The sequence below is a fragment of the Pteropus medius genome, unplaced genomic scaffold, assembly GCF_902729225.1.
Source record: "Pteropus medius unplaced genomic scaffold, Ma_sr-lr_union100, whole genome shotgun sequence".
In the NCBI taxonomy this organism is placed as follows: Eukaryota; Metazoa; Chordata; class Mammalia; order Chiroptera; family Pteropodidae; genus Pteropus; species Pteropus medius.
The window spans coordinates 4,801,730-4,814,648 of record NW_024347790.1 but is presented as its reverse complement, the minus strand read 5'-3'; the positions used below and the strand labels follow the sequence as shown (position 1 = coordinate 4,814,648).

General features: G+C 35.6%; 1 protein-coding gene across 7 annotated transcripts in view; it reads left to right on the top strand.

Annotated features, from left to right (window-relative positions):
* Nucleotides 1-12,919, top strand: part of NSUN6 (NOP2/Sun RNA methyltransferase 6) — a 71,666-nt gene that overhangs the window by 3,382 nt on the left and 55,365 nt on the right. For 3 of the 7 annotated variants that reach the window (XM_039877512.1, XM_039877511.1, XM_039877510.1), the window contains exons 1-3: nucleotides 955-1,448; nucleotides 3,428-3,583; nucleotides 7,241-7,320. In XM_039877512.1, coding sequence (XP_039733446.1) covers nucleotides 1,374-1,448; nucleotides 3,428-3,583; nucleotides 7,241-7,320 — 311 coding nt within the window. In that variant the 5' untranslated portion in view covers nucleotides 955-1,373. Of the gene's footprint in view, nucleotides 1-953; nucleotides 1,449-3,427; nucleotides 3,584-7,240; nucleotides 7,321-12,919 lie in introns of those variants that run through there. The other 4 variants (XM_039877514.1, XM_039877513.1, XM_039877515.1 and 1 more) reach the window with 4 other exon arrangements.

The following is a 12,919-nucleotide window of genomic DNA, read 5'->3' as shown; positions in this document are numbered from 1 at the left end:
AAGTATGCCATGGTGTAAACAGCAGTTATTGGCTTTCGAAGCCGGATAACTATGGTGTTTATTCTGACTTTCTCAGTAATTGTGAGGCCATGGAGTTATTTCAGCTCTGGGAACCTTGTTTTACTCCTTTGGAAAAAAGAGTGATAATTACCTTGCCAAGTTGCACGGCTTAATGGCTGTAAGTTAAAATATTTTCTACAGAACCTGGTTGACATATCATAGAAAGTAGCTATTGTACTTTTTAAAATATTCTCGTCTGAGAGAATTAAAGAGACTTAAGAAAAATCTCTTTCTTGCAATTATGTGTTAATGACTACAGTATACTGCAAAAAACACTAAGTCAAAGAGACAGAATTATTTTTAGTTTACTATTCAGTCATCAAATATCCCAGTGACTCGTTAGGTACTTTCTCCCTTTGAATCGTTTTCCTCTAAGGCGAGGTTATGCCAAAAGTCTCCAGAGCTTTAAAGTCTAAATCAACAATGATACAGGTTACTGTTACCCTTGGTGAACTGATTGTAAATACTTATCTGGGTTTCTAAATTTTACTTGAGCATTCATAACACCATAAGCCCAACGTTCGAAAATTTTAATAATGTCGATTCAGCTCTGTATGCCCGAGAAAAGTAATTTCCTGAAATCAGAGTAGCTGATTAAGTCTAAATAAACTTTGGCTTCATCCGTCGGTAGCTAATTGGACCCCTCACCTTATTCAGACCTGCCAGGTTTTCGACTCAGTCCACACGGTTTCTCTATCTCCCCGCGCACCCTGCCCAGGCGCTTGATTTGTTTGTCATCTGGGCAGCCGCCCCGCCCTCTTTAACCGCGAGCCCCACCGCCCCCTGCTCGGAAATTCCGGAGGTGTGACGTAGGGGCAATTTGCGGCTGAGGATTGGCAGGTCGGGGAGGGAGGGACGCGTTACGTCACAGGAAGTGACGCAATCTGGAAGCGCCGTCTGCGGAGAAATTGGGGGCGCGGTTTTGGAAATTATCCCTGAGCCGGTGCCAGCCAGGTTTCCAGGTCTCTGCTGCACTGGGCGTTCGCTCGTCACGCCTTTTTGCTGTTTTGTTCTCTGTAATGTGAGTGACATTGCCTCGCAGTGCCGTCTCTGAACTCCCCTAAAGGAAGACCGAGGACAGGTGTGGTGGAGGCGACGAAGCCGCTCTAAACTGGCTACGCCGGAGATAGCATGGATGTCCCTTCGCATCTCCGAATTTAAGTCGGCGTGAGACGGGCGCTGTTTTCCTGGGCATCTGGTGGTCTCGGCGCGTTGTGGGTGGTTTTCATTGTCAAGCCGCTGCTTACTGTAATTTTGGAAGAGAAAACCACCGTGTTCCAGCATTTCTTTTGGAGAACTAAGCAATAGGAAAGATGCCTATTTTCCCTAAAATATCTTTGAGAGTTGAGGTTGAAAATTATCTTAAAGAAGGCTTTATGAATAAGGAGGTAGGTGAGATGAACATGTTAGATATTTGCAAACACTTACATATTTACACGACCTAGAAAAAGAGAAAAAAGTCTAAAAGGAAGCCTAATCTTTACAGTTGTTTCTTACTACTCGTCTTTCCGAATGGAAAAAAATGGTAGTGTCTTTCCGCAGGTATTTGAGTAATGCTTTCCGAAAGAAGGGGTGAATGAGCTACGTTTTAAGGGAGGTGAAAAGCGGTTATGTGCCTGGCAGTAACACTGAAGTGGTTACAAGGATGACTAAAGATCCCTGTCCTCGAGAGTTTGTCCTGTATCTAAGATACACCTGTACGAGAGCGCTTGCTCTGGCGCTCAGGTGAAACAGGCTGTAATTTGTTGAGTGCCTCTTAAATGCCTCCTGTTGTGCTAGGTGGTTTGCAGACCTTTACATTTTACTCCTCTCAATCTTTTTTTGGTAGAAATTTCATCCCCATTTTAATAGGTGAGAGAATTGAGGTCCAAAGAGTCATTCAACTGACTCAAATTGACACAACTATTAAGTAACCGTGCTGAATATCTCAAGCTGAAGAACTTAGGTAGAATGGAAAATTGTACAGGTTTGGAATCTCAAGCCCTAGGTTTGCATTTCAGTGTTTTGAGTATACTACTTCACAATCCTTAACCGTGAGTTCCTTTTCTGTGAAAATTGAGGATGGTTAAAAATACCAGATTATTCTAGGGTATTAATCTTAAGTGAAAGTAACTGGCATTGTTCTGGCACATTGTTTTCTGCTGGCGGTGTTTAGCACAGAAGTCCTCAGTGAATACTGATTGTCTTTGATTGCCACGTCTGTGCTTTTTCCATTTAATGTCCTGCCTCTCTGACAACTTTATATTTTCCAAACTTCTGTTTTATTTTTAACAAAAGCAGGAAATTAGGAAAAACTTAAATGTTTTTCATTTTTTTTAAGATGTTACTGAAGCTGTGACCTTTAGATTTGATTTCTCCATTTTATTTCCAAAGATTATGTTAAAGGACCACACATTGTGGAAAGAGAAAATATCTTCTCTTGATTTGAAAGAACTTAAAAATTATAAGGAGCATAATAAGAAAAATGGAGGCATTCAGCAGTTTTTTTTCCTAGCAGTTTTTTTAAATGGTGAACATTATTTTATAAAAGTTCCAAATATCTTTCTTTGATATTTCTCTGCCTCAAACCCACTGACTATATGGTTTTACAAAAAGGAAAACCATTTTTTTTTTTTGTTAAAAGTATCAAAGATAAGGGATTATTTTTAAAGGAATATTTAGTTTCATAATAACAATAAACCTTAAAGAAATAATACTTTTAGGCTGGTATGGATTAGTATGCTGGCAAGTGGTCTCTGAACAATCCGTGAGGTAGGGTATAGTTAAAGATGACAAACCATGAGGAAATAAGTGTCAAAAAACTGCAATTAATTACAAGAGAACTTGATTGTTTAAGTCTGTAATTTAATTTCTGACAGGTATCTTTGCTACCTATCTTTTTTGGATGATGTCTATTACATTTAATAATACCATTTTAAAAAATTCATGTGGGAAATCTTTGGATGATGTTATCAGTGTTACTTATTCAAGTCTTGGTGTTTTAAAAGGCTACTGATCAATTTGCTTTAGACTATGAAGTTAGCAAGTAGATAGCTATACAGAAGTGCTATAATAGTTAATGCATCATAAGTAGAATGAAATCCTGAATTTATATGACTAAATGTAGCAGATATTAATATGTTCAAAATGTTAATAAAACTTTGAAGTCGAAGCAGTGTTTTTCTAAGCCTTTATGTCGGGCTTAGAACCCAACAATTAAACCTAAGAACCTGTGAAGTATTACCATTCTTAGTTTATATTGACACCTAAACAATACAGCGAAATGAAATGAAACAGTTGCTGAAAGGTGTTTCATAAGTGGGAACAAATGTATATACATTTCTGCTTTTTAATTTGTATAATGAAATTGAAACATTGTTCTTTTCAGATTGTATCTGCTTTAGGAAAACAAGAAGCAGAAAGAAAGTTTGAAACTCTGTTAAATAACTTATCACACCCTCCTTCATTCACAACTGTCAGAGTGAATTCACATCTAGCCTCTGTACAACATGTGAAAAATCTGCTATTTGATGAACTTCAGAAGGTTTGTGCTAGCCTTTTGTTATTATGTACATAATTACATTTCTACAGCCTTAAACTGCTCCCCACTAGAATCCTATGAATGATATAATACTACTCCAGTTTCACAAATAAGGAAATTGAGACTCTTGAATGTGAAATTGTTCAAGGTTACATAGTGAGGTATGGTAATGTTAGAACTTGAACTCGGGCACTTCTGATTTTCAGTTTGGTTTAGTGACTGGATAAGTCACTCAACTCCTAGGCCTCAGTTGCTTCATCATTAAAATACGTGTGAAGAGGTCCATTCTAATCCTAAGAGTCTGTGATTCTGTAATAAGATAGAATGATCAGAAGGGCAGATCGTATAACTGAGGCGAGCCCCGAGGTAGGTACCTATTGATTACCTGTAGTAGTATATTTTTAATGGACATAAAAAAACTGATAGAGAAGTACTTTATTTTTAACAAAAGCAGGAAATTAGGAAAATATAAAGAATATATTTTTTAAATAAAACATCATTTTTTGTTCAATCAATAAAATAGTTTTGGCATAATACTCATTTTCTATGAAAACAATATTATAAAATGCCATTTTATAAGTCTCAAACAGAAAAATAATATTTAAATTTTTGTTTGTATTGTCTTCTTTGCTTTCAAAAGCTGTACATTTTGTATGTCATACACTGTACACTGCAGTTTGCCTCCCAAGAAATGTAAGATGGAGGAAAACAGATGCCTGAGTGCGGCACTTCAAATTGCACTTTGTAGTTATTAAATCTCTTAGAAGTAACTGTGGTAGGTGTTGGCAGACCTATTTCTATCTAATTCCTATCTAAATTAAAAGCAAGAGGCAAGCACGATTAAAGGGCTTCCATTCGTATATCACAGGCTGTTACCTGTTTACCCTAGATATAGCATTCAGAAATTTTTAGAAAACTAACACTAGTATTGATTCATTTTACTTTCATTACTTTCATAGAGTATCATATAGCCTTTAAGAACAATTCTATAAATTTCAGGTTGTGAGTAGATGACCATAAGAAGAACCAGTTGTGGTATATGAGTGTATGAGACCAAAACTTGGTCTCATATAATAATATTTGCAGAAAAAGTAATCTGATTTTTAATAATTGATAGCGATAGTTTTATCGAATAAAGGCATTAGGCACAAATATAAGCAGTTCCTCAAAGCAACTAAAATTATTACTTTTATATAGCCAGGCATATATTCTTTCAGCTAGTAGAAAGGAAACTGAGGCCCATCAGAGGTGTCCATAACTCGGGCAGATCCAGATTGGTTTCTAGCAAATTATTCCTTAGAGCCTAGATATTCTAATATTCCAGTCTGATGGGTATATAAGATCTCATGGGCTAGTCACTAGGATAAGGCAGACAGAATCGCTCTGGGTGGGCTTTGAGTCCCTTTCCATAATGGATAAGATTAGAGAAGGTTGGGTTCTAAGCACTAGATAGGAAACTGGGAGTTCAGCAGGAGAGGGGACTTGGAGGAGGTTTTATAGACTATAAATTTTCTCCTTTTAAGTTCCAAAGCTTACGAGTGTCCTAAAGAGATGTCCCAAATGGGATTATATAAGAGTAGGTGCCTTTCTCCAAACTTCTCTGGGTCATTTAATAATTTATAATTTCATTTAGCTGGAGAAGATGTGGAGAAACTGGAACCTTTATACTTTGCAGGTAGGAATGTCAAATGATTTAGCCTCTTTGGAAAATAGTTTGGTAGTCTTAAAAAGTTGCACATAAATTTACTGTACAGCCCAAGAGAGGAATGAAAACATGTCCATGGAAATGCTTGCACATAAATATTTATAACAGTATTGTTCATAATAACCAGAAGGAAAGAACCATCCATATTTCCATTAATTGGTGACTAGAAAAACAAAATATAGAATATTCATACAGTAGAGTACTGTTCAGCAGTGAAAGTAATGAACATGCTCCTACAGCATTGGTGAACCTCAAAAACATTATTATAGTAAGTGAAAGAAGCCAGACCCAGGACACTGTATTATATGATTCTATTTGTATAAAAGGAAAATTTATAAAGAAAACAGGTTAGTGGTTGCTTGGAGCTGGAGCTGGGAATAGGATTGATTGCAAATGGCCTTGAGGAATCTTTGTGTGATGATGGAAATGATCTCCAAATGATGGTTGCATAATTTTTTAAATTCACTAAAAATCATCGAATAGTGTATTTAAAACAGGTGCATTTTCTGGTACTTTTAAAGCTCACTAAGGCTGTTTTTAAAAGGGTGTGGGGCAGAAACAAAAAAAGCAGGTGATATGCTTGATTTAAAATAATGTGGTTTATGGAAGTTGTGTGCAGTTTTATGAAAATCTTGTTTCTGTATCATTTTAACATCTGATAGAAAAGAGAAGGAAAACCTTGGTTTCAGAAGGACTGAACTCTAAAATATTTCTATAGTGTAAAGCAAATAATACTTCTAAAACAAAAAATTGACAAAATTCATTATCTATCTTCTCCTTGGAAAGATAAGTTTACCATAATCAGAATACTATACGGCCATCAAACAACTGGAGAGGGGAAAAAAAAGGAGAGAGGATCGATTGAATGAGAAGGAGTTTACCTTTCAGAGTTCTCAGTAGCTGTTAGATATGGTTAGTCTGAAATGTTCCTTGCCTGGAAGGAGCAGAAGTTAGGAGAGCTGTTGACTTGATAGAAATGTAGTTAGATTTCTAAAATACAATTTTTTTTCTCTTAGAAATAAGTTGGTTTTACAAGTGTTTCTAGGTAGTGTATGGATACTACAGGGCTATAATATTGTTACTGCTCTTTCGTGTAAAATGTGAAAATTAGTGAGTTGAAATCTCTAGCCTGTGAGGCAGAGACTTGTTCTCAAATATTTGCATGTAGTCCTCTGAGAGTGTAGTACACCGTCCTTACTCTCCCATCCACTGTTCTGCTCTTTATTCCACTATGTGGAGTGCCAAGTCATCTTTTGGCTGCAACAGTGATGTACTGGTACATACCGAACAGCCCACTTCCTGGGAAAAATAACCTTTTGTGGTGTTTTGCTAATATAAGAGGTGTAAATACATACTTCCACTGTGCTTAATTTCAAACTACCGACGTGACCATGCAGTTGGGGAAGACATGCACACAGTTGGCTGTGATGAGACTGTGTGAGCTGGCTGCAGCACCTATACCACTGGCCCTGTACCTATTTATAGTCTGAAGGCCAAATATGATAGAAGATACTGAAAGTCCTGAGTCTTTGCCAAAAAGCATTTATTTCCCTCATCAAAACTGGCATGGCATCTGGTGTTGATAGTGTCTGATAAATATTGCTCATCTCAATCTTTAATGTCCTATTCAGAAGCTTTTTTAGAGTGCTCCATGTAGTTCTACATTGGATATATGTTTTTAAAGTAAGTTACTTAGGTAAACATGCTTCGTATTTATAAAACCAAACAATAAGCAAAATTGAGCCTTATAAAGAAGTTAGGATACTTCAGAATCAAATTATAAGGAACACATAGTTATTTTAAAGTCTTTGATTTTTATAGTATCCCATGGAATAAAGTGAAAATATCCCAAACCAAATTTCATGCTTTGCTAAATTATGATACTGTAAAGCTCCATAAATTGAAATTTATCAGTTATATTGATTGCTTTATAATTCTGTGTTTATTTTTTACAGCAGTTTAATGGATTAAGTGTTCCTATTCTTCAACATCCAGACCTTCAGGATGTCTTACTTATTCCTGTTATTGGACCTAGGTTTGTAACTGTTTTATTTTCAAGTTATAGTCTTCTAAGTAAAAGTTTGTCACAGGTTCTCTTTTACTGTCTAGTGATAATACTGAGTTTGTCCATTATTAGCAACTATATATATACGTAGACAGGAATTCATAAATTTATAAATGCTGACTTATTACTCTATTATGGAAAATATTACAAAAGGCTAGGAATTGGCCCAGGTACCTTGAGAGTAATGCATTTTAGATCCATTTGGTGCAGTCATTGATTTCCCCCCCTCTACTTTCTAAAAAACTTCCATTTGTTTATAGCTTGAGATTTCACTGCTAAGTTACGGATTTTTTGAGCTACTGCAAAAATACAGTGCAGCATATTTCTTTCATAGCTGATGTGTTTGTAAAATTTTATTCATTAATTCACAATTACGTTAAGTTACTATGTGTGTTCAATGGGAAGAATAGGCATTGTTCTGCTCATGTATTTGGGAGGCATATGTTTGAAAATTGAAAAATAGGCTTTCATATAATAATGGGAGTTCTTTTCCCAAGGAGCATTTAAAAGTCCTTAATTATGGTATAATTTTTTTTTATATCCGTAAGAATTGTAATAAATATAAAGATGCTCATTTTGTTAAAGCTTTAAAGTAATTCAGTGGCCAGCAGTAAAGTAGTAGTTCAATAAATTACGGTTTATCCATGCAGTAGAACATTGTATGCCCTTAACGTGAAGGAATTATATGTACCAGTAAGAGAACATGTTTATGATTAACTATCAGAAACGTGCTGCTATGCATAGGATAATTACATTTCTTGTGCAATTAAGAAAAAATACAACTACACCTATTTATATAGAGAAAAAAATTCTGGAGAGCATAACGTATCCAGTTAACAAGGGTTGACTCAGAGAAGGTTAAATTTGGGGAAAAGGGATAAGAGGAGATTTTCACTTGTAGTATTTGTATTTTATATTTTTACTACAAGCGTGTATTACTTTTGCCATTAAAAAATTGATTTTGTAAGTTACTTATTCTATTTTTAAGGCAAAATTTGCATATAGTGAAATAGAGCGGTCTTAATTAAGTGTACCTTTCCTGAGTTTTGTCAGATTCATACAACTGTGTAGCCAAGACCCAGCCCAATTAAGATACAGACTATTTCCATCACCCCAGAAAATTCTCTTGCATTCTGCTCCCCTCCCAGGAAACCACTGTTCTGATTTATCTCCTATTTAGTTTTAGACCAGTCAGTTACTGCCGTTGATCACTGTCATCGGCCTTTTAAGGTTATGCTTCTTGATTCATCTCAGAATGTATTGTGGACATCTTTCTGTGATGTTCATAATTTTCCCTGATTCATATAATGCAATTTCATTTTAATAGCTACATAGTGTATTTTATTATTAAGCTCAATTTTATTTTTCAGCCCTTCATTGATAGACATTTAATTTTTTCCTGTTTTTCATTATTACCAACAGTGAATATTCTTAAGATATTCCTTTGTGAACTTGCATGAGCTTGTCTACAGGATAAATTGATAAAACATGGAATCACTGTGCACATTTTAGTTTGACACAAGCCACCCTCTGAAAAGTTGTACCAGTTAATGTTTCCAACAGTATGTGAGTGATTCGGATTCTTCTATTCTTATTAAACTGGCCATTTTCTTTAAATTATTTTGATGATTTAACTTTAGTAATTTTCTATACTTATTATTTTTACCTGACCTTAATCATCCTTCCTGGTGATATAGGCTACTCATCAGAACATTAGTGAACTATAAAATACAAATGGTGAGTTACTACAGGAGAACATTGACAAATCATTTAGGGTTGCAGATTCACACCCTTACCTTGCATTTCTAAAAGGAGCGAGTCAGTTCTTATTTTTTGTTTTTTAAACTTATAATTATTTCTTTCCACTATGGAAAATGAGAAAGTTCTTACACTTTAATTTTCCCTAAAATTTCTACCAGCCAAATTTTATTTACTGTTTTTTAACATCATAAAAGTTTATCACTTTTTTATGCTATACACACAATTCAAATGGATCCAGTGCTTTTAATCTTGATGGTGTGGTTTATTTCTGAGTTCTCACCTTAATTAATCTCTTGGTTGGTACTATAGTCATTTATCAGATCTGCAGTGCCTGCTTCCCATCTCCAGAGTACATCTCTATGTGCTCTGTTTACTTTTTTGCTTGAGAATTGCCTGTTTTATATTTAAAGTGGCTGAGTACAGTAGTTTCAAGTTACACGTTATCTCCCTTAGCGCTTTGTAGACATTATTTTCACAGTCTTATGGCATCAAGTTTAGCCATGAAGAAATCTGAGACCCCCAAAATATTATCCTCCTTGAAAGTAATCTTGGTTTTTCCTTTGCGATTTATGGAGATCTTAGTCATTGAACTTTAGAAACTGGGCTAGGATATAGTTTGATTTTTACTATTCTCTTAGTTTTTAATGAAACATAGTATAACTTTTTAGATGCAAATCTTCCAATAGTTCTTTGAATATTTTTGTTATACTCTGTTTTCTATTATAAGGACACTAGGACCCTGTATGTTGGGTTTCCAGTTCAGATACTCCTTGTGTTGGGGCACACCAAGACAACCCTCAGCTTTGGTGATTGGCTGGAAGGCCTCGACTCAGCATGTAGTCATGCTCATGGTGTCTTCATATGTATTATATGAAAGGGTACAAAAGCAAAATCAGCAAAGAGAAAAGACTCAAGGAACAAAAGCTGGAGAAACCTGGACACAAGCTTCTAAGTCTCCTCCCCATAGAGTTACCAGGATGTGCTTAATTCCTCCAGCACACAATTGCGACATGTGTGAAATGGTTGTCTAGTGGGGAAGCTCATTGGAGACTCAGTGCCCAAGGTTTTTATTGGGTGTTAGTCATGTAGGTACACAGTGCCTACCATGTACCAAAATTTCAGGCTCCTGAAAAGAAAGCAGGTGTTCGGAATAAACCATACAATTATAGGAACAATACAAATTGTATAGCATATACAATTTAGGAACAATAATTCATTCTTACCGTTAGGGAAGATTTTATATCAGAGTCAGGTTTCATCTGGCAGCCAGGGGTCAACCTTGTAAGCAGGCCTTTCTAAGAATAGTCTGTTGTATTAACTCTTACTTCAGAGGATTTGCTATCCTTTATTTCCTGAGCTCTGCAAGTTCACTTTTTTTTTAAACTTTGTTATGGTATTCCTTTTTGAGGTTTTCCCTTTCAACATCTTTGAAAATAGAGATTTGAATTTTTTTCATTTTTCATTGTACATTTTTTATCTGCATTTTGTTATGGCTTTTTTCTTGTACTGACTACATAAGTCCCATGTTGAATGAATCCACTCTGCTTCTCATTGACTGGAAACAGTTACATTCGCATAGATACACCGAGTTTGTAATTTGCTCGAGGATGATACAGAACAGGGGTGAAGTGTGTTCTAGACAACCAATCAGATGTGGTTTTCAGAAACACTCTTACCAAGTCTTCCCTAGTGACAATTCTCTAGTCCTGGTGAGCAGAGCTGATGAAGACCAAGGCTCTTGGTGAAGACTTCTTGCTCGTAGTTTTTTTTTTATTGGGGCCTAAATTTTGTTTATGCTTACTTAACTCAGATGAGCAACAAAGCTGGTTGCTATTTCCCTCATCTCGCAGCAGCTTCAAGGCAGTTTTTCCAGGTTCGTTGGAGAAGACTCAGATTGCCTCTTTGCTCCCAGTTCCTCTTTCAGCTTTATCTGTCATGAACAGTTCCTGACCTGGCATCCCCAGAGTCTCCTTTTTTCTAGCCTGAACCTCCAGTCCTGGTTCTAAGTAATAAATATCTGATTAGGCCCCAGGGCCTTGCCTTGTCAGAAACATTGAGACCCTGTTGAGGAATTAGATTTGATCTAGATCTCACTGTGTCAGGCAATTATTCTTCATCATTGACATTATATCTCTTTCTTAGTTTTATTGCAAATGGAATTTCTTCTCAGATTTTCTTGTTTCCGCCATTTCTGTGGTCTTCAGAAAAAAAATACTCTTTTGCTGATCTTGTACTAGAAGCCCAGTATTACACAATTGTTTAAAATATCAAAATATAGGTTAAATTTTATAGACAGTAATTTTAAAAGTAATTTCTCACCATAAATTCAGTTTGCCTCAGTTGATTTATGATAATATTTAATATACTGATCAAATATATTTTAATGTTGGGAAGGTTTTATCGTTAGTAATTTAATGATATCAAACATACAGTTGTAATGCTAAATTTGTTGTTATCGATATCAACCTTATTAAAAACTTAGAGAAAATTGAAAGCCAGGCTTCTTTCGATGAGTGTTTTTAATATACTTCAACTAGCATTTTCGAAAGAATACATTTAGGTCAGTAGAATTTTTTGGGCCAATATTCAATTTGTAATTTTTAAGTATCTCTGCATTTTCTCTATTAGTGTTCTTTTTGATAAAAATCTCAAAATATTTCTAGCAAATTAGAAAATTTCCTTTTCACATTTGGATATATAATTCAATAGGATAAATCTGAGATCCAAATGATGCTGGATTTGCCCTTTTAGCCCTCTGATTTCCGTCTTTCACAGTTGCTTTTTCAATAGTACTTTAGGCTTTTGATTACTGTTTGTATATTTGAAATAATAGAGTAAATGCAATAGAGATGTACAAAGTAAATGCACAAAGACTGCTGACTAAATACAGATGGCAATGCTGCAGAAAAGAAATATTTGGTTGGCAAGGCACAATATCATGTGATATTCCAAAATTATATTCGTTATTTCCCATTTGACATAGAGTTGCTAATCTGTGCATTTAAAAAAGTGCCAAGTAGATATGTCTATATTTTTATATATTCTTTATTGAAACATTCCCTTAATTTCAATCTTTAATTCCTAGTCACCTCATTTTTACCTGTTTTAATAGTTTTCTCTTAATCCACGTACGTTCACACTGTTTTTCCTCCAATCTCTATTACTGGACTATTAGAAAATCATCTATCTGTAATGTTGTTTCACTCCTTTATTTAGAAATTTTTCATTAAAAATCGAGCTGTTTTGACCCTTTATCAACGTTTCTATTTTCCTGGCTAAAACTCTGCCCTTCAGCAGAGCTGACTTTCACCTCAATACCTGCATGTGATATTTTATGTGTTGAGGGAATCCCCAAGACCACACCCTAGCCTGATTGTCTAGGAGGACTCAGGATTCAGCATATAGTTGTGGTCATGGCTATGATTTATTATGATGAAAGAATCTGAAGCAAAATCAGCAAAAGGAAAAGGTGCATGGGCGAAGTCTAGGGAAAAGCTTTTGGAAGCTTCCAAAGTCTTTTCCAGTGGACTCGCGCAGGACGTAGTTAATTTTTCCAGCATGAATTTGACAACATGTGAGATTTTGCCAGTGAGGGGAACTCATTAGAGACTCAGAATCCAGGACTTTTTTTCGGGGCTAGTCATGTAGGTACTCCCTGCCTGGTACATACCAAAATTCCAGCCTCCCAGAAGGAAAGTCAGTGTTCGTCATAAACTGTATTATTATTTGTACAAACAGTTTAGGCACAGTGAGCTACACTTATCAATTAACAATGGGAACCCTGAAATCTAAGTTCCCAGATGCCAGC